The sequence below is a fragment of the Rhizophagus irregularis genome, chromosome 6 (genome assembly GCF_026210795.1).
Source record: "Rhizophagus irregularis chromosome 6, complete sequence".
NCBI lineage: Eukaryota > Fungi > Glomeromycota > Glomeromycetes > Glomerales > Glomeraceae > Rhizophagus > Rhizophagus irregularis.
The window spans coordinates 2,980,417-3,003,669 of record NC_089434.1 but is presented as its reverse complement, the minus strand read 5'-3'; the positions used below and the strand labels follow the sequence as shown (position 1 = coordinate 3,003,669).

Genomic DNA, 23,253 nt, shown 5'->3' with positions numbered 1-23,253 from the left:
AATAAGTTTTCTGGCAACAAAGAATATTTGTTCTTATCAATTCAAGAAGATATTAAAAACACTTATAACAATCAAATTCTTCAATCAAATCAGTTTGAGAATTCATCTTATTCAAACGAGAAGAAAGTATTAAATCGATCCCAAAATATAAAGTATTGTGAACAATATGCTGTAAGAATTATGAATATATAGTTATTTTATTAAATTTTATATAATTGGTTATACTAATATTTTATTCATTAATTAGTTTCATGGATTTTGTAAACAAAGAATGAAATGTGGAAATTCACATGATTTAGATTTTATATTGGATGAACAAGCAAGAGAGGCCGAAACAAGACGAAAAAAACGTAAATTGAATCAAAATCAGGAACGATTACCAAAAGATATTAACCAATCAACAGAATATGTATCAGCATCAGAACCACCAACTCTTTTACCTTCAACTAAACCGGATCAATTTGATATGTATCATTCAGCACATTTTGATGCATATATGACAGGATTTATTTTTGCTAGACAAATGTTAAAATATGGAAAAACTAAAGTGAATAATGAATATAAGAATAAATTATATCTTATGGGAAAGAATTTACCACTTTTAGTTGAAAAAAGTCAATTTAGTAAAACGAGTAATGGACATAATAAAAAAAAAATGATGTAATTTCTTAATGTAATGAACAATCCTTATAACTATTAACTACATTTTTGATTAATGTTATTATTACTGAGATCTTTCATAGTTTACTCCGGTATCTATTGTTTAATGAATAACATAACGTACTGGTATTAAGCCGTAAATATTATTGATATTTTTGACGCATTACGTCATCTAGATTAAATATCTCAATAGATAATTAGATAATTAGATATTAATCTAAATAAAAAAAAAAAGTAAAAATAGTTTATTGTCATAATGTCATAATAACACAGTTATTGGATAAGGAACTGCAAAGCATTTTCTTAAACCCATATCCTAAACCAATATTTATTGTCCTATGATTAAGAAATGTTAAATTTGTAAAACGTAGTAAAAAATGGCCAAATTTAGCTGGATTTATTACTATACAGTCTATGCTATATCATTATTATGTTATTCGGCTTTAATTAAAACAATTCTTTATGAAATAAAAGAATCAATTCATTCGAAAATTATAAACCGTTCATGCTAATGCTAATTGTTGTAATTAATGTGCTAATGTTGTAATGCATAATGTGCACATCGGAAGTTTTTTGAATTTTGATAGGCAATCACGGATCAGATCACACAAATTTAGTTCATTGATCGGAAATATTTAAATTTAAAAATTTTGTTCCTTAACAATTTATTTATTTTCTCGTTTTTATATTGATCTATCAAAATGGAAGAAAGTCAAACAACAAATAAAGAACTTATTCACATATCAGATGATCAAGAAAAAATTTCTTCAAAACCAAAACAAGAAATTTTAGATGAAGATTCATATACGGAAGCTTTAAGTGAAATCATAAAGAGGGATTTCTTTCCTTCCCTTTTAACTCTTGAGGCGCAAAATGATTATGTAGATGCTTGGAATACAAATAATCCTGAACTTATTAAGGAAGCTACTCGTAAATTAACCGAGTTAACGACTCCTACATTGAAAACACCTGGTAAAGTTTCTGTTTGATCCCCTTAAAGATTCCATTTTATTGTTGACTTAACAATAAATTCTTGCTTTATTATTTAGTTCAAACGCCGTCAACTGTAATTGGGATACATGGAGAATGGGATACACCAATATCAACTAGTAGTAGATCTGGTGAATTTAAAAAGCCATTACCGAAAAAATATAATATTAATATGTCCTTAGATTCATTTCAATCAAAGTACACTAGCGAAGATAATGCTTCATATCCTTGCAATATATTATTATTTGCATCTTTTTTATTTTATATCATTTTAAGTTAATTTGAGTATTATAATAAATTTAATCCAGTGATTTAGATCTTCCTTTTTTATTCCTTAACCAAAATTGACCGTACCTTTTCAGAATTAATGAAAAAAGCTAGTGAACAACAAAGGGAGAAACATAAGTGGATGTATGAAAAAGAAGATCAAGAGGATAATAAGGGTGAGATAAAATTGATTGAAGGACCTGATCAGCCTAGAATTGCCGGAATTGCGTCATGGAAATATAAGGTAATTTTATTTAATTAGTCTCGCTTTTTTTTTTATATTACCTCCTTTTTTTAATCTAATGTTTTTTTACATGAAATTTGAAGGTTCGCAACTCTCTTATGTTTTATCCCGAAGGCCATGATAAAGGAACTGTTGAGGAAAATACACGATGTGCTCCTAAAAAAATCGTTCATAGTGCCACAAGGTTTGAGTCTGCTGAAGAAGCGGTAATTTTTTTCATTTTTTTTTCATTTTTTCTTTTCATTTTATAATCCTTTTATTTACTTATTTATGTCTTATAGACAATAGCAAATCATGCGGCAGCGACTGCAGCAGCAGCTGCTGCTAGTGGTATCGATTTGGATAGTACGTTTGTTTCTTTAAAATCATTTTAGTTGATCTTTAATAGTGGATATTTAATGAATACCATCTTTTTGGTTTTTGTTGTAGGTAGCAGTAATGCGTCTGAAACTCCCACAGTTGGCGGTTACAGTTTTGTAACTGCTACACCTTCCCCAAACCCTTCACAAATTGACAGTTCAGAACTAATGACTTGGGGTATGATAGAGGGTACTCCGTTGTTGATTGGGGGAGAAACACCAGGTATGTAATTTTATTTTTTTAGCATATTTTCGAGGATACTTTTTTTCAATTTCTTGGTTGAGCTTTAAAAAAAAAAAATTCACCGGCCATGCATATAGGTGCCGAGTGGAATAATGTAATAGCTTTTAGTAGATTTATGGTAATTTCTTATTGAATAGAAGTAGTAAATTATAAAAAAAATTACATATTTTATTTCCCGCGAAAGTTGAATATTAAATTTTATTTTGATTATAATGTTTTAGGACGTTCTTTTCAATTACCACCTACACAACGCAGAGAAATTATTGGAATGAATCTTTCAAATAATGCCTCACGTAATATACGCAAACGAAATCTATCTATGAAATCGCCAAATCCATACGTTACTCAAAGTCCAACGTCAAAGTATATAATATATATAAGAAATTAATTTGTTTTTTTTTATTATCATTTTAAAGTTTCTCACTAATTTTTATTTTTTCTCTTTCTTTTTTTTTATAAAAAAAGAATAGCTAGTCCAAGGGAACGTGCTTCATATTTATCACCAGCTGCAAGAAAATTACTGCGCAAGTCGAATTTACCAAAATCAGTTGGTGTTGATGTCCAATTAAGAGCTTCTTATGCTGCATCACCAAGGAATAGGGGTATGTATTGATTAAAACATTATTATAACATTATTTAAAATTGTGCAAAACTTTTAATCCGGTTTAATTTTTTTAAAAAAATTATCAGCGTTAGTAACACCGTCTAAGCTAGTAACACCCACATTCAATTCATTTCCGGACAAATATGATGTAACGCCTAAAGTTAAAACTGAAGAACCTTCAATAAAAGACAAATAATAATAGTGATTATAATTCATCAAATATCCCAACTAAAAATTATGTAATAAGAATAAAAAAATTTTTTGGATCATTATTAAATTTTTTTTTTTATTTTTATTATTATTATATAAATATACATATATATATAAATATTAATTACAATTACTAATTCATAATATGATTAAAAAAAATAAATCCTTCCTATATATTAATTAAATTAGTAATAGATAAAATAAAATATAATAAAAAAATGATCAATGTTCAATAAAAAAAAAATCATTTCCTAATATAATTAATATAATTCAATTTCTTTAAGAATTTTCGAAAGAGTTTCAGGGTCACAATATCCTAAATGTCCTGAAGTAAATTTAGTAATATCATAATTTTCAACTTTATCAAAATTTACAGCGCGCAATCCTGCAACGTTTAAATCTAACGAATGCATTCTATATATTAACCCAAGTACAATATCATTTGTTGCATATGCATTAACAAATCTACGGCTAACTACACTTATAGCATTCTTCCATTTAGAAGTTTGTGTAGATGTAATAGGTGCTCCAATTAAAATAACTAAAATTATTATTTCATATAATATATTTGTTAAGTTATTTTATATTAAAATATAGTAAAACTTTTAAAATTTATTCTTACCTGTATCAATTAATCCATATTGTTGTTTTTTTGCTAATTCAAGTAAACAATGCCAAATAACTAAAGCTCCAAGTGAATATCCAATCTAGAAAAACATATATATATATATATATTTTTAAATATATATATATTTTAAATCAAAAAATTTAATTGTATATATAATTGTAATTACCAAAACGGTTGGCCTTTTTCCTTGAACTCTTTGTATTAAAACATCCGCCAAAACTAACCCAGCTTTTTGAGCACGATCCGCACCTAAAGCCCATGGATTGTCTATCATATCTACTGCTTTCATTAAAACGGTTGGCAATAATAAAGCATTTGCTATAGCAGCAAATACTGTTTGTTGGATAGCTGAATTTGCTACTACTTTAACAGCCGATTCTGCCAAAAATCTTCGAAATGCAAGTCCGAGTGATCGAAGTATTTCTTTATCAAATGACAATGCAAATGTGTCACTATAATTTGCACTATTTTGAAAAGTTGGAAGCCAAGGATTTATTATTTCATCATCATTTTTCAAAAGATATCCGGAAATAACAATATTCACCTATGAATTAAAAAAAAATATTCATATAATACTCGAAAGATAAAAATATATAAATATATATTTTTGGAAAATACTAACATGAAGAGAAGGGATTAAAGGAAGCGAATCATCTTGTAAAACTCTAGTAAAAGAAAATTCTTTAAGACCTTGAGTTATCTTGTGCATTTTGTAACCTACATAAATAAATATGATCACTCAGTATTTTTTTTTTCATAATATAATATAATATATATAGCGTAAAGCATTACCAGCAAGTCCTCCTCCTGCAATTCCAAATAAAGAACCCATTAAAGCAGCACTAGACGCAGCAGTAACTATGATACCTGCCCCAGTTATTGCACTTATACCAGCAGCTACAAATGGAGCAGCTTTCTTTGACAATACACGAATTTGTTATTATTAATAAAAAAATTTTAATTCAAACAAAAATAATAGTTAAATTGTTTACCTAATCCGCCTGTTAAGCCGATCGCTGTAGCACCAACAACTACACCAACCCCAGTAGCCATCCATCTCCATTTTTTCTTTCGTTTTTCACGTTCATTTAAGCTTTCATTTGCGCTAGTGTGCAATCCTTGAATTTCATGATCTTGGTCATTTTTTCCAGTTTCCGCTTGTTGCCGCAAGAGATATAGATGTTGTGCCACAGCTTTTTCTGTTGATCTTATTTTGTATGGAGAAATATTTAAATGAGAAGCAAGTTTAAATAAGATCGCTCTTGCTCTAGAATCATATTCTGCTGGCATAATCGGCGGTGAATCAGTGGAACCAATCGTATTTGATATTACATTATCTAACTTTTCCTTGAAAGAACTTTCTTTAGAATTATCATTTGCTTTTAATTGCTTATCAACCTTTTCCAAATTTGATGGTGATAATCCGAGGCAAATTATAATCATATCAGATATAACTTCTTCACAAATGTCGATTTTTTTTTCATCATTGTTTAAACTTTTAAAGGATGATGAAAGTAAATCAATTGCTATTGAAACGTTTCCTGTCTCTCCTGGCATCCTTAATAAAACATCTTGTTCTGCTATCATAATTATGAATAAATTTTTTTAATTTATGGATATAATATATTAAAATAATTATTTATGATGATAAGTGATAATAATACCTTTTTTATCATCAACTGCCAACTGACGAAAAATATTAGCTAAAAAACTTTGTTTCCAAGCTTTTTCAGCATCATTATTTGACCATGAACTATCAGTCACAACATAAACACATAATGCCGCTAAATCAAAACGTTGAGTTGAAGTCTAAAAAAAAAAAAATCAGTTGTCTTATTGTGGCTAAGTGGATTACGTGTAAAATTAATTACCCAAGTGTGACTGTACGTGGGTAATTCGGAAGATTTTTCTTCTTTCATTTCCCCGGTATCAACATAAAAAATGGTACCTTTAACAAGCCACACGACTAATTGTTATATTGAAATATCCAATGAATGTAGTACAAAAATGCAAATAAACGCACAAGGAAAAATTCTATTAACTTTATTTGGAAAGGTTGATATGTAATGCAATTTTTTTTGTACAGCTTAATTGTATATTATATGAAACTTAGAAGGGTTGGACCCTTTTGCAAAGATTTATATCATTCGTTTGGCGGGTAGTTTTTTTTTTCTTAGTTTTTTTTAGTAAAAAAAAAATTTAGTATTGAAACATTGTATTAAAGATATAAGTATTATTGAACTTACAATAAAAAAAATTAAATGATATTAAAATAAAAACCTTTTTTAGCTTTTTGATTGTATATTTATTTTTATTCTTATCGTATTGTATTTTATTATTATTATTATATATATATATTTTTTTTTTGTCAAGTATTTTAAAAGATTTTATTTAACATAGTAAAAGATCGGTTTGTAGTTTAAACAAAATAATTAAAGCAAGAAAAAAAGAAAAATGTCCTCGATTTCTCCATCTACACCATCTTCAAAGACTACAAAAGAACTTTCAACACCTGATCTAAACGTTAAAATTAAAATTGAGCCTAAAGACGATTCAAACAACATTTCAACTCCTATTCAAAAGAATTCTGAAGATACTGTTTCACCAAATGATAGTAGTGTAGAGGTGTCTGTTTCTTCAGTACCCTTAACTTCTAAAGAAAAGTCAACTAAACCAGTTGGTTCTTTTAACACTACTAATAGTAGTAATAATATTGACGGAAAAAGTGAAGAAAAAGATTCCAATTCTAATGCAAATGCACCTAGTTCTCTTAATCAGCAACAAAGTTCGATAGTATCAAATAAAAAAAGTGAATTTTCATATTTTAATGTTGGTGTTAGTGAAGATCGTAACAAGCGATATAGAAGAACAATGGAGGTAAATGAAAATTTTCGTGTTAATTAGAGATAATACATTATACTACCACAATCACCGAAGACAGAATCTTTTTTACATCTTTTTTGATCAAAGTTTTTCTAAAGCAGGGACCCTTGTCATTATCTCAATTAAATATGATCTTATGCCATTCCCTCGCTAAATTTCTTTTTTATAGGATGCTCATTCGTTTTTCTATGATTTTGCGGGAATTGAAGGTCAGGGGTTCTTTGCTGTTTTCGATGGCCATGCGGGAAAACAAGCAGCTGAATGGTGTGGGAATCATTTTCATGAGGTAAAGAACATCCCAATAAAAAAAAAAGAAATTTGATTATGTGAATTTTTATAACTGGGGTATGATAGTTCCACAAGAGATAACGTAAGGCGTACATAACAAAATTGATTTATAGAAGTAATTGCTCTTTAACATGTTTCTTATTGTTCTTTTCTCCTCTTTTTAAAAAAATGCGCATATTTACGTAGACTTTTCAAGAAGTTCTTCAGGAAAATAAGAATCTCCCAATTCCAGAAATTTTTCATTTGTCTTTTCTGCGAGCAGATAAGCAACTCAATCAGAATGCAGGTAAACATTCTGGATGTACGGCTATTGTTGCTTTCTTGAGAACCGAAGAGATATCGGAAGGTGAACCTGCCAATGGTAAGGAACCTGTTAGCAATGGTGCAAATATAAAAAGTAAACAGAAGGTATGTTAATAATGATTGTATCATATTTTTTATTATTTGTTAAAGCTAATTATTAATTGTAAATAAATTAGCGAGTATTATATACTGCAAATGTTGGAGATGCTCGTGCTGTTCTGAGGTAAAATTAAAGTCAAAAATATTAAATATTTAGTTCGATATTTAAATCTTAATGAATTCATTTTATTTAATTAGTCGTAACGGATTAGCGATTAGATTATCATATGATCATAAAGGAAGTGATGCACAAGAAGCAAAGAGAATCGTAGATGCTGGTGGATTCGTCATGAATAATCGTGTCAACGGTATTTATTGAAATAATTTCTGTAGTGAATAGTATCATTTTTTTTTTTATGATCCATAATTTAACAAATTTTCGTGAAGGTGTATTGGCAGTTACGCGTTCACTGGGAGATAGTTCAATGAAAGAATTTGTTGTTGGTAGTCCATATACTGCAGAAACTGAGTTGACTGAAAATGATCCATTTTTGATATTGGCATGTGATGGGGTAAGTATATTTTATACTTATTTATATTTATTTTTAAATATTTTTAGCATTTTATTTATATCTTTTGTATATATTAGTTATGGGATGTTTGTGATGATCAAAATGCTGTAGACCTTATCAAAGACATTAAGGATCCACAAATAGCGAGTGCGAAGTTGATTGAACATGCTTTAGCAAATTTTAGTACCGATAATTTGAGTGTAATGGTCATTAGATTTATGAACGGATAACAAATATACTTGCATAATTATTTTAATATTTTTCATTTTTCAACTATTTTACTACCTTTTTATTTTATTTTAGCATTTTGCGTATTTATTTAACTAGTATAATAGTATTTGATATGCTAGTTGGCATTTATTCTTTTTCGTTTTTCTTTACTGTCTATTATAATTTTACGGTATTTTAAATATATGTTATATGTAAAAATTTGTTTTTTTACAAAAACGAGTTATATCTTTTAAAAGAGTAATAAATAGAATGATTTTAAAAAATACATTACTTATTTTACTTTAATATAATATTATTCACGCACAGTATAATTTTTATTACAAATAAAAAACCTCTCACCAAAATTAATAAATTAGGAAAGAAAAAATAAATAAATATGGGAGAAAAATTATTATTAAAAAAGTTGCTATTTAATTATTATTTTGTTAAGTTGAAATTATCGATCCTGTTTGTAATTCTTTAGTTTGTTCTTTTTCAATTGGTACAGAATTATTTTCATCAACTTCAATGGATTGAACAGGTGGTTTGAAAAACGATGATACTTGCTCTGCATTCACTTTAATTTTATTATTTTCATTTTGTTGTGGTTGCAGCTCATTTAAATCATCGCCATTATTATAGGTAATAACTTCTTGTTTTATGTCTACTCTTATATCACCTTCACCAAGTGTATTATTGTCTATTTCACTCGTATTAACTTCACCTGCTATAACCGTACTTCTAACACCCTCATTGAAAGTGTTGCCTGGAAGTGCTGATGAAGCGCCAACACCACCAATCTCATCTCGCAAATTTTCATTATCAACATAGGCACGTCTACTAACAAAACTATAAATTTAATCAAATTTTAATTAAATATTATTAATATAAGTGACATGTCTTATTTAATTAATATGATATTATGAAAAAAAAAAACTACTAACCTTCGTGACATAGGTCTACAAAGAACCCAAAGACAATTCTTATATATATTTCTAAAATCAAATGGATTTCTGTTACCATTCCTTCTTGCCATAGGAACACGTATCTTAAAAAAAAAATTAATATGCATAATTATTATTTATTAATTATTATTATCAATAAAAAAAAAATACTGAATGATTTACTTGTTCATGCGTAGTCAAATTATTACTTATTAAATACATATGATATCCTGTTAATCCACCCACAGACCACATAAGGAAAAAAGATAACACAACTAACAGAAAAGTTTTCAATTAGTTAAGGAGAATTATAATTATTTGATAAAAAATGAGATTTTAAATATGAAATGATAAAAGGATATCTAACAGGTGCTCCCATGATCGCATGAAAAAAATTGTGTGATTTTTGTTGTTTCATAAGGAGTAATAAATGTACCAGACAAAATCCTAGGACATAAACGCATATAATAGTGGCTGTTGCTATGAATGTGAAAAACGTCCTATAATTTCGTCGTCCTATACAATTATTTAGCCAAATACAATGATGATCTTCATTTTCTAGATAATAAAAATAAAAAGTTATTCTGTAAATAAATAGTAAATATAAAAAATAAGGTTTAAAGATTCTTACCTACGCAATTGTCACATTGTCTACAATGACTACATCTAGGTGGTCTATATATTTTACATGTTTCACAATATTTTAATCTAACTGGTTGCCCATTGATTTTAACTTCTTTTGGAAGTGGAATACTACGAGCTTGTTCATAAGCAAAGTTTGTATTATTTTGTGCATTTTGATCCTCTATATATTCTGTTGGGGGAGATGGATCCAAGTCTCTTGGAATAATCTGTAGCAGAAAATTATTCCATTATGTCAAATAAATTTACTAAATTGTTGTTAATAAAAACTGACAAATAATTTGAGAATGCAATAGATTAAAAATAATGAAACTTACTCCTGGATCAGACCATGAAGTTCTGAGCATGCTAGTCACAGCTAACAAAAATAAATAAACAAATATAAACACCACCGCCGGCGATACATTTTTAAAAAGAAATGGACAACTAAATTTTTATAATAAATTGATTAGAAAAAGATACAGAAACACATTATGTTTAACCTAATGAGCCTTTTTAAACTTACGTAAATCCCATAAATAATCCTGATGGAACTACAAGAGCAGAAAAAGCAACCAAAAAAGCAGGAAAATCTCTACTGGTCATTATCCTACCGCCTAAAAAAAAACGATTTCTTCCAGGCCATACTTGATATAAACGTTTTTGCCCCTTATAATCAGTTGAAGATATTGAATGAGATGATATAATACGAGGCATTTTGATTAATGCATAAGGATTAAAATTAGACTGTTTTGTTGGAGAAGAGGGGTTAAATTTCTTTGATGACATCATAGTAAGTTTAGTGTTAGAGGTAGGTGTATTAGGAGAAACATCAGAATGTCTAGAATAAGCGGTAGCAGCTGCAAAATCCTTTGATGATAAATCTGAACCAGCATTGATTGTAGCTTGACGCATTAATTGTCTATATGATGAGGGTTCTAAAACTGGTGCAGGATTAATAGGTTCCATAACAGAATCAATAACAGCTTGAGATAATTCTGTACTTCCACCTTCACCGCTTTGACGTTGTTGACGTCTTAAAAGCAAAGCACTTGGAGGTCTAACTGGTGTAGAATTTCGATTAATGATAGAGACATCTGAATTAAAAATAGTATTAACCGATTGGTCAAGTGAAGGGTTATTGATGATGGAAGGAGAGTGTGATGAAAGGGTTGTAAGGGCGAGTGAAGAAGGCTGATGTAAAAGAGAAACTTCTTCTTCAGATGGAATATTTAAAAGTTGTGAGCCTATTGCGGAAGTAAATGTTGATCCAGGCGAAGGTGGTGTATTTGGTGAATTACCAACGACAGAAGATTTCCTTCGTAACGAAGCACTATGTGTTATTGGTTTTCTTGGTGCAAAAAACTGCTTTGATGGTAAAATACCAGACGCGTGACGCGATGCCCGCGCCTGATTATTCATATTCTTTCAATAAATAATTTCTTAACGAAAGATAGATAATTTTATTTAATTTAAATGAACCAAAAAAGAAAATTATATTTCTCTTTCGGGTCGAAATTACAAATTAAAGTTCGAAAACAATTACTCCCTAAATTTAAGAAAACAAGCTTAATTTTTAAAAATTGAGTACAAATCAGTTTATAGTTTCAGCCAAATTTTGGTTGATTTTAGTTAAATTGTCATACAATCCATTAACTACTTAAATTACTCTATTATTTTTTTTTGGTTAAATTGAAAGCTTTACTAATATTATTATTAAATCAATATGTACGAAACGAACGTTTATTTACAATTGCAAGTATAGAAAGAACTTGTCACTTCAACTATCGAATAAAATATTGAGTTTTACGTCATGGCGTTCTTGCAAAGAGAAAGCAAAAAAAAGCATAATAAAATTTATTAAATTTATTATATTCTCTGGTATTTATTACAAATCAATGTTTCGAAAATAACTGTGAAAATAGAAATATCCATAAAAGAAGCAAAATTTACTAGATACTAAAGCATCATTTTATATTAATACCCATTCACGATTGTTGTTGTGCTTGATATTTGAGACGAGATTGTGCAAACAACTGTTCTTGTTGTTTCAATAATTCCTCTTCTGTCATACCTGAATTTTCTAATCTTGAGCTTTTCTTATCACGATCCTAATATACACAATAAAGTAATTGATTAGTTTTTTCTTAAAATCCATTTAATAGATTAAGAATGGGAATCAATTTCTTTACCTTCTGCAATTTTTTATGTTCTTTGAAAACTTCTTGTACTTCAGATAAATAATTTTCAAAACCTAAAGTCTGATTAAGAAAGTTTAATTAATTAATAATGTACAAGGTAAATTTTGGAGACAAAATACTTTCATACTTGAAGCGCAGTAATGACATGTTCCGCAGCTATAGTTTTTTTAGCTTCTTTCTCACAAATCTCGTTTGCTTCAGAAGCGATTAGATGAATAAATTCTGGTAGAGTATTGACATATTTTATTATAAATATTAAACTGACAAAGACGATGAGATAGATCCTTATTTAATCTACTTACCAACACAACAGTCTATTAATAAATCGCGGGTATCTTTTGCACAAGCAATGTCGGATGGTAACATTTCTGTAATGAGCTTAGTGACAGTCGCTTTATAAAAATAATAATAAAAAAAAAGTGTATAATATTCATTAAAGGTTTTTAAAAAAAAATAGACTGTAATAACAAATAAATACCTTTTGGAAGTGATAACTCGTCCTCCACGCCACCATTACCAATTGTAGTTTCACGATCGCTCATGCTCATTGTAATGACAAAAGTTCTTTATGGTGTATATTTGCCATCGTATAAAGGATTTAGCTTGTCTTTATATAATGAAGTAAAGGTTTCTTAATTCGTCCCAAGAAAACTCTACTACAATGAAACAGAAAAATGGGGTCCTGAATTTTGCCCCCTTGATGACGTAATTGAGGATAATAAGGCTGATGGATCACATGATTATTTAAAAAATTTTTTATCAGATATTACTGTATTGTAATTTATACTAACAATATATTAAATTACTTTAAACTAATAAACTTTCAGTAACTGCGTAAATTTTCTGGTTAATCAAGAATAAGTAAAATTTTACTTGGAACGAACTCATGTATGTATGTATTAATTATATTGACAAATATTTTATAATTGCTATTTATATCAAATATCATATAATTCTTCCCATCTTCTTTTGCTGTTAAGAGAGTCTGCTTGATAATCACGAACACCGGTCGACTAATTATTTTGATACAAATTCGCTTGTCAGTCAATAATATAATTTTTTTTAAAATGATAAATGATAAATCTAGCTTACATTAATTTGATAATGTACGGTAGTTTCTTGTAAGCTCGGAGACTTGACAAGTTGTGCACAACTATTTCATATCAAGTAAATTATAAACATAGTAATACAAAATATAATTTTTTAAACAAGTCTTACCGAATTTCATTGCGCCAATAAAGTACTATACGATTTGTACATTGATGACCCCAACTTTCACCTGTATAAACATTACAAATAAATTTCAAGCTTTAGCATCTCTTTTGGCTATAATCTCGATTACATTTTTTTACCTAATGCGGGGACTAAAGCAGCCTGATCTTTGAGATTATATTTTCCAGATATTATAAATTTAGTAGTCATTTGATTAAATAAAACAACCTAAACCAGACGATGGTCATGTTTATTAGTTAATTAAAACATTTTCTTAAGGAATAGAACGTACGTACTGCGAGCTCATATGATTGAGCAAATTTATTCAAATCCTGAGCTAATCCGTTTAACAGCCGCGTTCGAAGCGCCATATCATCGAATTGTTGACGAAAATGAAATGCAATCGAATCAATAACAAGAAGTTTTACCTGAAATAAACACGTTCTTAATTTTTAATTTTAATATTTAATTATTGTAATTAACAATATATAAAGATTATAAATACTCGTGGATGTTCCTGTAAAAATTCGTCTAGAACTTTTATAAGTGCGATTAACTCATCACAATTATGAACTTTAGACACGTAAATTTTTGACATAACGATATCGAAATTCATGGGTGGATCTATTAAGAAAATAACTCTTGTAAGAAGCAACGGAATATCAAGTTCACTTTATCACGTGATCTTACCACATTCAGTCACACTATTTTCGTTTAGTTTATTTATCGTAGCTCTTGCGATTTCAGCAGCACGCTGAGCGATAAAACTACCTTCCGTATCTAAGGGAAAAAAAAGAGAGCAAAATATTTAACCATATAGAACGATTAATAATCTTCTTTGCATACCTATAAATATCGCTTCGCCTTCCGGACCAGATAAATTTTGTGGTATTTGGACATTAACGCATAGTTGCATCCTAGAATTTACCAAGCATTTAAATGAAATATTTTGTATTCAAGATCGTACATATAATTAGATAATTTACCCTAGTTGTGTTTTACCCATACCAGGAGCACCACAAAATTCAGTTATTTTCCCTACGGGAACTCCCCGCCCACCAAGCATTTGGTCCATGGCTTCACATGAAGTAGATATGGGACATAGTTTACGTTCTTGTTGTAGTGCTTCTGAAGCAGATATTGATGTAACTTTATCTATAATTTAATAATTCAATTTCTTTAGTTTAACTTGCCAATACAATAAATACGTGTTAATGATAGTACTTTTTTTAATTTGTTGTAATATATTTAATGCTTCATTGTTTGATATCCCGATTTCTTTTATAAATAATTTAATGTCAATATTATGTGATTTATGTTCAATTACGAATGAAAACAAATTCTTGATACCTTTACTCAATTCTATTGGAGTAGTTTCTTGCAAGTCTTTAACTGTTTGAAAGCCGGCTTTTTGTAATTTGGTTCGGGTGCTTGGACGTAAATTTAGGGAAGATACTAGCCTTGCGCTCATACTTAAAGATACTGCGGAATATAACGCGTAAAATTCTTAAATAAGATTTTCCTTTATCTGTAATAGTTTCAATAGTCTTGTGATGTTAGATGATGTGTGACGTAGCGTGACAATTTAATTTTTATCAAGATTTTTCTGTGGATTGATCATTTATGACATTTTGTATAAGAGTCTGTTACTTTTTAATTGATAGCATCATTCCTTAAAATGGCACCTCACCCAACAACTGATTGGAATCAATTACAAGATCGTTTCTATCGGTGAGAATTATTGTTATGACTTTCGGTGTTTATCAAGTAGGCTGGTTAATATTTCATTTTTATTAATTATTTTGTAGGAAACAAGAAATCTATGCGATGCTTTGGAAGCAATTGGACCTTTCGAAATTTATGATTGCGGGAGCTCCATATGGTGGACCAATTGGTAGATATAATTTATTTTTATTATTATATTTTTTTTACTGTAAAACTCTATAAATCTTTTGACTAAAGTTTACCTTTTTAATATTGTATTAAGCAATGATCCGTGACGATAAAAAAGTAATTTTGTTACAAAAACAACAGCCAGTAAAGCCTACTATTTATCTTTATACTTCTGCAGGAAAATTGATGGAACAATTACAAGTAATCTTATTTAATTTTCTGTCTATTAACTATTTAAATTTAGTAAATAATGTTCCCTTTTTTAGTGGGATAAAGGTCGAATTGTAGCAATGGGTTGGTCTGAATCTGAAAAATTGGTTGTAGTCTTAGAAGATGGTACAATTAGGCTATACGATATTAATGGAGAATATACTCAGCTTTCTCTTGTTAAAGTAAGTAGTAATGAGTTCACTATTACAATATATACGACGTTAGAATGATATATTTATATATTATCCATTGAATATTTTTAATAGGAAGCAAAAGAATATTCAGTTATTGATTGTCAGATATGGGGAACTGGGTTGGTGGCTTTAACAGGAAATTTTAAATTAATAGTTCTTACCAATTTTGAAGAACCTAGACCTCATCTTATGGCAGATCCAGGTGTTTTGGAATTTCATAAATTTTTTTTTTTTAACTTAATAAAAATTCTATTTATTTATATAATTAAATTTATTAGGTTTAAATGAACCACCACATAGTTGGACGGTGATTCCACCACAATATACACTTAGCCGTCATGTAGAGGTATTATTAGCAACCGGCTCTACAATTCTAACTGTTGACACTAAAGAATCTCAAGACCAAGTAAATTTTTTTTTTAAAGAAATCTATATCCCAAAATATACAGGCTTATTAATCATTAAATAATTTACTTCATGATGCAGTTGCTTCAACAAGGTCCTTTTACTAAAATGGCCGTGTCACCAAATGGCAAATTTTTAGCACTTTTTACCTCTGACGGTAAACTTTGGGTAGTTTCCACTGATTTTCAAAAGAACCTTTCGGAATTCGCCACTAAATCCCAAGTTCCTCCTCAACAATTAATCTGGTAATATTTTTGTTAATCGCTATAGTCATATTGTAAATAGCTAAAAAATTTATTAATAAATTTTTTTTAGGTGCGGTACTGATTCTGTCGTATTGTACTGGGATAAGATTGTGTTAATGGTTGGTCCATTTGGCGATTATATAAAGTATTCATATGATGATGCTATTTATCTTATTCCTGAAATAGATGGTGTGCGTGTCATAAGTAGTGACAAATGTGAATTCTTGCAAAAAGTTCCAAGTAAGTTAATTTTACATAAAAAATTGAATTTTTTTATGATTAATAATTACTTATAATTACTTTATGTATAGATGTTACTGAAGAAATTTTCAAAATCGGTTCGACTGCACCAGCAGCCATGTTATTCGATGCATTAGATCATTTTGAAGTAAGTTAAGTTAGATATAATTCGATATCGAATTCAAATGTGTTTATATTACTTTGGTCACTTTCAGAGACGAAGTCCAAAAGCAGATGAAAATATACGGAGTATTCGAGCAGAACTTGCAGAGGCAGTTGACGCTTGTACGGAAGCAGCTGGACATGAATTCAGCCAATATTGGCAACGTAATTTACTTAAAGCTGCAGCATTTGGTAAAGCGTTTTTGGAATCGTACAACGCCGATAATTTTGTGGATATGTGCCAAACTTTAAGAGTATTAAATGCTGTACGATATTATGAAATTGGAATACCGATAACTTACACACAGTAAGTGATCAATTTTTTTTTTTAAAAAAAGTATTTAACTAAATAACTTTACATTCATCCATTCAGATATACACGCCTCACGCCCGATGTATTAATTGATCGATTGATAAATCGTCATCATCATTTATTAGCACTACGGATATGTGAATTTTTGAAGATGAGAACAGACAGAGTATTAATTCATTGGGCCTGTGCAAAGGTGAATAATTTATGTAATTTACTATTTCTTTAAATAAATTTAAATTGAGAAATTTTTATTTGCTTTCAATCTATTATACTGTAATTTTATTGTTATAGATCAAAAAATCGACTGATGATGAAGAAACTATTTGTCATATGATTGTGGAAAAGTTGATCAACAAGCCAGGTCTGTCTTATGCAGAAATTGCCAATACTGCTTATAAAGTTGGTCAGCCAAAATTAGCAACAAGAGTTAGTATTTGATCTTTTATGCTTTATCCCTATCCCTATATACATATTTCTAATTAAATATGATTTGCTTATAGTTGCTTGATTATGAACCGCGTGCAGCTGATCAAGTACCTTTGCTCATGAGTATGCAGGAAGATGAATTGGCTTTAATTAAGGCAATTGAAAGTGGGGATACAGATTTAGGTAATTAAAAAAAATAAATGAATAAATTTTATTCTTGTTTACGCAATTTATTTATTAACTTTTATACAGTATATTTGGTAATGCTTCATCTTAAAAGGAAACTTCCGCTTCCTGAATTTTTCCGAATAATTAACAACAAGCCTATGGCTTGTAATTTATTTGAGGTATATTGTAAACAACAAGATTTGAAACTTTTGGCGGATTTTTACTATCAAGATGATAGATGCGTTGAAAGTGCGAATATCACAATTTTAGAAAGTTATAAGCAAAAGGTATGTATAATTTAAGAGTATCGTTCCAAGTGATATTTATAATTTGGTAATATCTTATTTTTTGCAAAAGGATTTGAATGAAAGAACTAACAAGTTGAAGATAGCATTAAAATCGTACCAAGACGATAAAGAGCATGCTTTTGAGGCAAAGGTATAATTAATATAATTATAAATAATTGAATTTTTGTCTTGATTAGTTTAAATATTCATTCATTTTATAGGCAGTTGACGAAAACATCAGATTACTGCAAGTTCAAGCTCAATTTGAAAAGGAAATGAACCAACAATTGGTAGGATTACCTTTGAATGAAACAGTACATAAGTGTATCACTACTAATAATCCCAATAAAGCAAATAAACTAAAGTCAGATTTCAAAATTCCTGATAAAAGGTAAATTTATTAAAATCTATCTATTAAAAAAGTGACATATTTAACTTTTGAATGATAACATAGGTTTTGGTGGATTAAATTAAAAGCTTTGGTGGAAATGAGAGATTGGCCTGAATTAGAACGTCTTTCAAAATCGAAAAAATCTCCAATCGGATATGAGGTAAAATCACTATTGAAATTATTTAAATATAATGTTTATTTAAATTATCAATTTTTATCTTTTTTTTAGCCATTTGTGGAAGAATGTATTAAAGCTATACAACATAAAGAAGCTATAAAATACATTACAAAATGCGACCCTGCTGTAAGACCAGGTTTATTTATTAAAATAGGCGATTTCAAAGCGGCAGGACAGGAAGCACTCGCATTAAAAGATATTCAGTTATTGAGGTTTGTAATTTTTTTTTTCGAGTGAAATCTCTAATTCTTTTACATGACGTTCATTCATTTATTTATTTCAGAGAAATTCAAAGTAAATGTACGGACCAAATAATTGCACAAGAATTAGATGCTTATATTGCACAATTGAGTTCAAAATAGAATAATAGATTTTTGTACTTTTTAATTTATTTGTATATGTTTTAAAACAAATTACAAAATAAAATATAATTTGATTTATTATTGAATTATTACAATTTTTATTTTCAGATATAATAATTTGAAATCAGTTTATTTGATGAATGCAAATTTAAAAATATATTATACAAATATATTACTTAAAATATTTTTCCTTGATAAATGTAAATGCAAACTTACTCTCTGTCGATTCGTTCTGCTATTTCACTATTGCTGATCACTAATTTCAACTTTTCCTCTAGCTCCTGAAGACTGTTATTTCGAGGAATAGATAGCTTGTTAAAGCATGTCCTACCAATCGGGTAGGCTCCGAGGTCCTCAATTACAGCCAGTTCAGGTTTTAATTTGGTCCATCCCCCAATAGGAAGTCTTGTCGATCCAGTAAAAAAGCGGAGCATCTTCCGTTGTTCGTCAATGTTAAATTTTGATAAAATTTGGGAAATCTTATCAACTTCGATTCTAATACTTTCATTATTAACGAAAAAAGCACGACGAATGACATCGGCTGACCAATCCTCTTTTTTATTATGAAAGACCACCTTATGTATTTCCTCTACAGTATAGAAATTTTTTAAATGATCAAGGGGAAAGACATGATTGAAACCTTCTCTAAATTTACTTATCTGTTCATGGATTCCGGTTTCAAATACAACTTCTTTAATTTTATTTAAATACAAATAAAAAATATTTTGTGTCTCTGTTTCTGGAAGATCAATAGACACCAGATTATTTTGGTGCCAACTACGACCAGCCGGAATATAAAAACTTTCCAAACAATCAGAAAAATTATTCTGAATATCTCGAAGATGATTCGCTATTTTTGTAATTGTCGGATTAATTTGATTGATTAAACCAAGCAATTTTTTAATTTTCATGTCCTTGCGACTTTGATCATCAACTTTTGTAAAATCGTAGTTAGAAAGCTCTACGGATGGGTGTTCTCCAAAAATAAATCTCTTTAAGAACATTTTGTTTAGTGGAACTTCCATTATTTGTTTGTCAGCTAACGATTTGGCAGTTAGCATTCCAAGGATTTGGAAATCCTTAAGCACGCGAGTTCCTTCATCAGAAATAGCATATTTTTCATCAAACAATGTAGGATATAGGCCGTATTCATTAGTTACATAATCTTCAGGGTTAGGGGAGGTTTCCAAATCAGTCCACATATTTGATCCGACAATTTGAAAATACTGGGACATTTGTGTGAAAAAGTCGCGAGTAACCCCCGCACCTATTCCCATTTCTCCTGCAAAAGTAATTCCAAATGTTGTTTTTGCATCAGCATATCTATGGAATTTTTCTCGTGTCCAATTAGCTAAATTTTCCTTTTGAACATTCTCTTTTTTTTTAATTTTCGGTAATAGTTTTTTATTTCTAATCGTGTCAATTAGATTTGGAGTCAAGCCCCTTGGTACTTTCCTGAGTCCAAATAGGTTTCTAATAAAATATTTGTGACGACAAAAACCATCAAATAAGAATCCATAATGGTTCAAAAGCGTAACGATCACTTTTGGATAATATCCAGTAATGCGACTTATTAATTTCTTCTCGAACGGTCTCAATTTTTGAATTATTTGAGAGCTTCGAAATATATCAGGATCATAGTTATCAATAACGTTTCTGTTATATGTATTATATAGATTTTTCATAACATCTAGAATAAGGCGTGTTTGGTCATTAAATTCAAAATTTTCTGGAAAATCACTATCATTTTCATATGTATTGTCCTCCGCCCTTTCGAAGTAAATAACATATTCTTTTTCGAATATTTCATCAGTTTTTAATGTGCATATCTCTTTCCTTGTTAAATAACTATGGATAATCGTATAAACGGTTGAATCCGGTGATATCTTCTTCTTGATACCGTTTTTCATAAACCAAAAAATGTAGTGTTCAGATCCACTTGAATCGGAAAAATCATCATCAGACGCGATATTTGGTTCTAAACCGCTTTCATCATTATTAGTTTCTTCCTCCCATTGACTTGGATCAAGAGGATCTCCATCAGGAATTATATCTTGGTTATCTTGATTAACGACATTTTCAATAACGTCTTGATTAACAGCATCTTGATTAACAGCATCTTGATTGACAACATCTTGATTGACAACATCTTGATTGACAACATCTTGATTGACAACATCTTGATCTTGGTTAGTGGCATTTTCTTCATTATTATTACTACTAATTCCTTCTTGATTGTTTGAATCAAGAGGATTTTCGTCCGATATATTTTCTTCATCATCATCTTGGTCCGACTCATCCTCATCAGGTTCAGAAAATTCCGTCACGTAGCTTAAATCACTCGTTTCTTCAACATCATCACCCTCCGAAAAATCATCATGATCATCAGCCGACGTACTAGAATCAGAATCGAACCGATTCGAATCCAAACTTCCTCCACTTTCATTGTTCGCTATTCTGCGAGTTAACCTTTCATTTATATTTTTAAACCTCCGATAAGGCCATGCTTTCTTTAAATAAGGTTCTCTCTCGCTATTCGAGACGAATTTTATTTTAATTTTTTTATTTAAAACATCTCGGAAATAAATTTTCGCACAGTTGGAGTCTACCAAATGTGGAGTTGTTAGGATATCATCTAATTTTGCCCTCAATCCATTAATTAATAGTAAAAAGAGAGACGATGGTTTTCCATCATCGATTAGAAATTCATCGATAATTTCTTCATTTGCGCCATATTTTTCACATAGCTTATCCCAAATTTTGTATTTATCAAATCTTTGAAATACGATAAATTCATGAGATCCAGATATTTGTCGGAGGCAACTAAAAGCACTCTTGACTTCATTTCTATCTAACAGTTCCGCAACTTTTTTTAATGAATTGTTAAGTTCCTCGTAACATTTAGAAGATTTAGTCCTTGGTGCAGCTTTAAGAAAAGCTGAAAGTCTTTGTTGACGTGTAGAATCCACAGAATTAATATTAGGTGGGACTGAACTCGTAACGGTTCCATGATTCCTATTCGATTTCATGCCAATCTCAAATTTTCTCCATCGATCTTGTTCATTTTCTATTATATGTGCCTCAGTATCCCCCCCATCTTCAGATTCATCATCGTTATTCTCTAAAGACACATTTTCACGTGAATCATCAGTAATATTCGTAATAGCAGCAACAACTTCTTCACGCAAATCATCAGGAGACGTAATAACAGCAGCTTCATGTAAATCATCACGGGTGTTCGAAGGATCGCCACGCAATTCATCTTCCCTAGCATCAGGATCAATAACTTCTTGACTTACATGGACCTGTGAAATAATTCTCCGTGATGTTCTCGGACGTAGTGTAACATCATCATTTGAGCTAACTTCGTCCCTTACATCTGATTGAGAGATATCACTTGCCTGCGAAGTCCTGCTCTCACGTGGACGAGCTCTAGGTCGGCGAATACCATGAGGTGGAATTACTTCTTGAAGAAGTGTAACGTCATCATTTGAGCTAATTTCATCTCTCGATAAGTTAATTTCCGGTTGTGATATCTCAGGTGTGGCTGTTTGCGGCGTCGAGCTGTGTATTGGGTGATTGATCCTTCCACGTGGACGACCTCTAGAACGCCTATGTTCTTGAGGATTTGTTGATCCATTTGAGCTGATTTCGTCCCTTGATGAGTTATCTGGTTGAACGGAAGTTTCGCCTTGAGAAGGTAAACTTATATGTATTGGACCCTGTGAATTGTCTCGTGAACGTACTCCTCCTCGAAAGCGTCCTCGTGAACGGCCACCTCTAGGTCTACCCCTAGGTCTGCCGCGAACATTTTGTTCGTCATTTTGTGTAGTAGACTCAGTAGAAGGTTGGCTATTATCATTATTTCTACGAGCAGAGTTTTCTCTACGAGTTGGAGGTCTTCCTCTTCTTGGTGGCATTATGAAATGGAATATTAACTTTTTCTACAACGCCAGGTTATAAAATGAGATCAAATATGAGAGTAGTCAACGAAATGGTAGGAATGATGCGAAGCGCAAACCACACGTGTCTTTATTTGCATCTCATTCACGTGACTTGTAATAGCGCAGTATCTCTGTCTAGAACTTTCTCTTTTTCATTCCACAATGTTGAAATTGCGTTAATTGTGACCTATAAAAATGTATATAATTATTAGCAATTCGACGAATTGACGAGGAAATATAAACAAGCCGAGCCATGATTTTTTGTCAAACTGTAATACTAGTCCGACAGTCGAGCAAGCCAGGATTTTTTATGACAAAAATATTTTAGGAAATTAGCGTCAGATACCTTTATGGGT

At 30.0% G+C, this 23,253-nt stretch overlaps 8 protein-coding genes across 8 annotated transcripts; 3 read left to right on the top strand and 5 right to left on the bottom strand.

Moving 5' to 3' along the window:
- The first annotated feature begins 1,312 nt into the window (after positions 1-1,312).
- Positions 1,313-3,645, top strand: OCT59_026386 (uncharacterized protein). Its single transcript, XM_066143133.1, has 9 exons — positions 1,313-1,632; positions 1,710-1,872; positions 2,005-2,161; positions 2,245-2,367; positions 2,443-2,506; positions 2,591-2,743; positions 2,986-3,127; positions 3,230-3,366; positions 3,455-3,645. Exons 1-9 carry the CDS (start codon positions 1,362-1,364, stop codon positions 3,562-3,564), a joined length of 1,320 nt encoding a protein of 439 aa, XP_065992680.1. The 5' UTR covers positions 1,313-1,361; the 3' UTR covers positions 3,565-3,645.
- On the bottom strand, positions 3,632-6,125 carry OCT59_026385 (uncharacterized protein; the record flags this gene model as incomplete). The annotated part of the gene is made up of 8 exons (XM_066143132.1): positions 3,632-4,119; positions 4,201-4,285; positions 4,373-4,750; positions 4,829-4,923; positions 4,999-5,118; positions 5,199-5,786; positions 5,871-6,015; positions 6,078-6,125. The coding sequence occupies 8 exons, from the start codon at positions 6,123-6,125 to the stop codon at positions 3,839-3,841; spliced, it is 1,740 nt and encodes a 579-aa protein (XP_065992679.1). The 3' UTR covers positions 3,632-3,838.
- Positions 6,126-6,660: 535 nt separating this feature from the next.
- On the top strand, positions 6,661-8,521 carry OCT59_026384 (uncharacterized protein; the record flags this gene model as incomplete). The annotated part of the gene is made up of 7 exons (XM_025313428.2): positions 6,661-7,083; positions 7,259-7,375; positions 7,564-7,785; positions 7,857-7,903; positions 7,978-8,087; positions 8,167-8,291; positions 8,369-8,521. 7 exons carry the CDS (start codon positions 6,661-6,663, stop codon positions 8,519-8,521), a joined length of 1,197 nt encoding a protein of 398 aa, XP_025187194.1.
- A 266-nt stretch (positions 8,522-8,787) lies between these two features.
- Positions 8,788-11,570, bottom strand: OCT59_026383 (uncharacterized protein). The gene is made up of 7 exons (XM_066143131.1): positions 10,593-11,570; positions 10,405-10,513; positions 10,077-10,296; positions 9,808-10,003; positions 9,629-9,731; positions 9,446-9,549; positions 8,788-9,350 (listed from the first exon to the last, which is right to left on the bottom strand). The coding sequence occupies exons 1-7, from the start codon at positions 11,486-11,488 to the stop codon at positions 8,948-8,950; spliced, it is 2,031 nt and encodes a 676-aa protein (XP_065992678.1). The 5' UTR covers positions 11,489-11,570; the 3' UTR covers positions 8,788-8,947.
- A 320-nt stretch (positions 11,571-11,890) lies between these two features.
- On the bottom strand, positions 11,891-12,901 carry OCT59_026382 (uncharacterized protein). Its single transcript, XM_025313427.2, has 5 exons — positions 12,746-12,901; positions 12,570-12,659; positions 12,395-12,489; positions 12,259-12,327; positions 11,891-12,177 (listed from the first exon to the last, which is right to left on the bottom strand). Exons 1-5 carry the CDS (start codon positions 12,813-12,815, stop codon positions 12,055-12,057), a joined length of 447 nt encoding a protein of 148 aa, XP_025187192.1. The 5' UTR covers positions 12,816-12,901; the 3' UTR covers positions 11,891-12,054.
- Positions 12,902-13,112: 211 nt separating this feature from the next.
- OCT59_026381 (uncharacterized protein) lies at positions 13,113-14,974 on the bottom strand. The gene is made up of 11 exons (XM_025313426.2): positions 14,830-14,974; positions 14,704-14,757; positions 14,466-14,634; positions 14,326-14,396; positions 14,170-14,259; positions 13,985-14,103; positions 13,776-13,907; positions 13,620-13,707; positions 13,486-13,546; positions 13,360-13,420; positions 13,113-13,280 (listed from the first exon to the last, which is right to left on the bottom strand). Exons 1-11 carry the CDS (start codon positions 14,948-14,950, stop codon positions 13,206-13,208), a joined length of 1,041 nt encoding a protein of 346 aa, XP_025187191.1. The 5' UTR covers positions 14,951-14,974; the 3' UTR covers positions 13,113-13,205.
- A 183-nt stretch (positions 14,975-15,157) lies between these two features.
- Positions 15,158-18,953, top strand: OCT59_026380 (uncharacterized protein; the record flags this gene model as incomplete). Its single annotated transcript, XM_025313425.2, has 19 exons — positions 15,158-15,210; positions 15,288-15,373; positions 15,467-15,573; positions 15,639-15,764; positions 15,849-15,978; positions 16,055-16,182; positions 16,263-16,426; positions 16,497-16,666; positions 16,738-16,814; positions 16,882-17,135; positions 17,202-17,334; positions 17,433-17,567; positions 17,642-17,750; positions 17,820-18,022; positions 18,093-18,173; positions 18,244-18,413; positions 18,477-18,573; positions 18,643-18,803; positions 18,875-18,953. The coding sequence occupies 19 exons, from the start codon at positions 15,158-15,160 to the stop codon at positions 18,951-18,953; spliced, it is 2,463 nt and encodes an 820-aa protein (XP_025187190.1).
- A 15-nt stretch (positions 18,954-18,968) lies between these two features.
- OCT59_026379 (uncharacterized protein) lies at positions 18,969-22,941 on the bottom strand. The gene has a single exon (XM_066143129.1). The coding sequence runs from the start codon at positions 22,871-22,873 to the stop codon at positions 19,166-19,168; it is 3,708 nt and encodes a 1,235-aa protein (XP_065992677.1). The 5' UTR covers positions 22,874-22,941; the 3' UTR covers positions 18,969-19,165.
- Positions 22,942-23,253: the final 312 nt, after the last annotated feature.

Excerpts from the sequence above, each read along its gene's own strand:
- OCT59_026382 (XM_025313427.2), bottom strand. The coding sequence starts at position 12,815 with ATGAGCATGAGCGATCGTGAAACTACAATTGGTAATGGTGGCGTGGAG. Across the intron at positions 12,660-12,745 it reads CGAGTTATCACTTCCAAAAG|CGACTGTCACTAAGCTCATT; the intron begins GTATTTATTTGT and ends ATTTTTATAAAG. Across the intron at positions 12,490-12,569 it reads ATTAATAGACTGTTGTGTTG|AATTTATTCATCTAATCGCT; the intron begins GTAAGTAGATTA and ends ATACTCTACCAG.
- OCT59_026381 (XM_025313426.2), bottom strand. The coding sequence starts at position 14,950 with ATGAGCGCAAGGCTAGTATCTTCCCTAAATTTACGTCCAAGCACCCGA. Across the intron at positions 14,104-14,169 it reads AAATAGTGTGACTGAATGTG|ATCCACCCATGAATTTCGAT; the intron begins GTAAGATCACGT and ends TTTTCTTAATAG. Across the intron at positions 13,547-13,619 it reads TGCTTTAGTCCCCGCATTAG|GTGAAAGTTGGGGTCATCAA; the intron begins GTAAAAAAATGT and ends ATGTTTATACAG.
- OCT59_026386 (XM_066143133.1), top strand. The coding sequence starts at position 1,362 with ATGGAAGAAAGTCAAACAACAAATAAAGAACTTATTCACATATCAGAT. Across the intron at positions 2,162-2,244 it reads TTGCGTCATGGAAATATAAG|GTTCGCAACTCTCTTATGTT; the intron begins GTAATTTTATTT and ends TGAAATTTGAAG. Across the intron at positions 2,507-2,590 it reads TAGTGGTATCGATTTGGATA|GTAGCAGTAATGCGTCTGAA; the intron begins GTACGTTTGTTT and ends TTTTTGTTGTAG.
- OCT59_026383 (XM_066143131.1), bottom strand. The coding sequence starts at position 11,488 with ATGAATAATCAGGCGCGGGCATCGCGTCACGCGTCTGGTATTTTACCA. Across the intron at positions 10,514-10,592 it reads GGATTATTTATGGGATTTAC|TTGTCCATTTCTTTTTAAAA; the intron begins GTAAGTTTAAAA and ends ATAAAAATTTAG. Across the intron at positions 9,351-9,445 it reads TGTAGACCTATGTCACGAAG|TTTTGTTAGTAGACGTGCCT; the intron begins GTTAGTAGTTTT and ends TTAAATTTATAG.
- OCT59_026379 (XM_066143129.1), bottom strand. The coding sequence starts at position 22,873 with ATGCCACCAAGAAGAGGAAGACCTCCAACTCGTAGAGAAAACTCTGCT.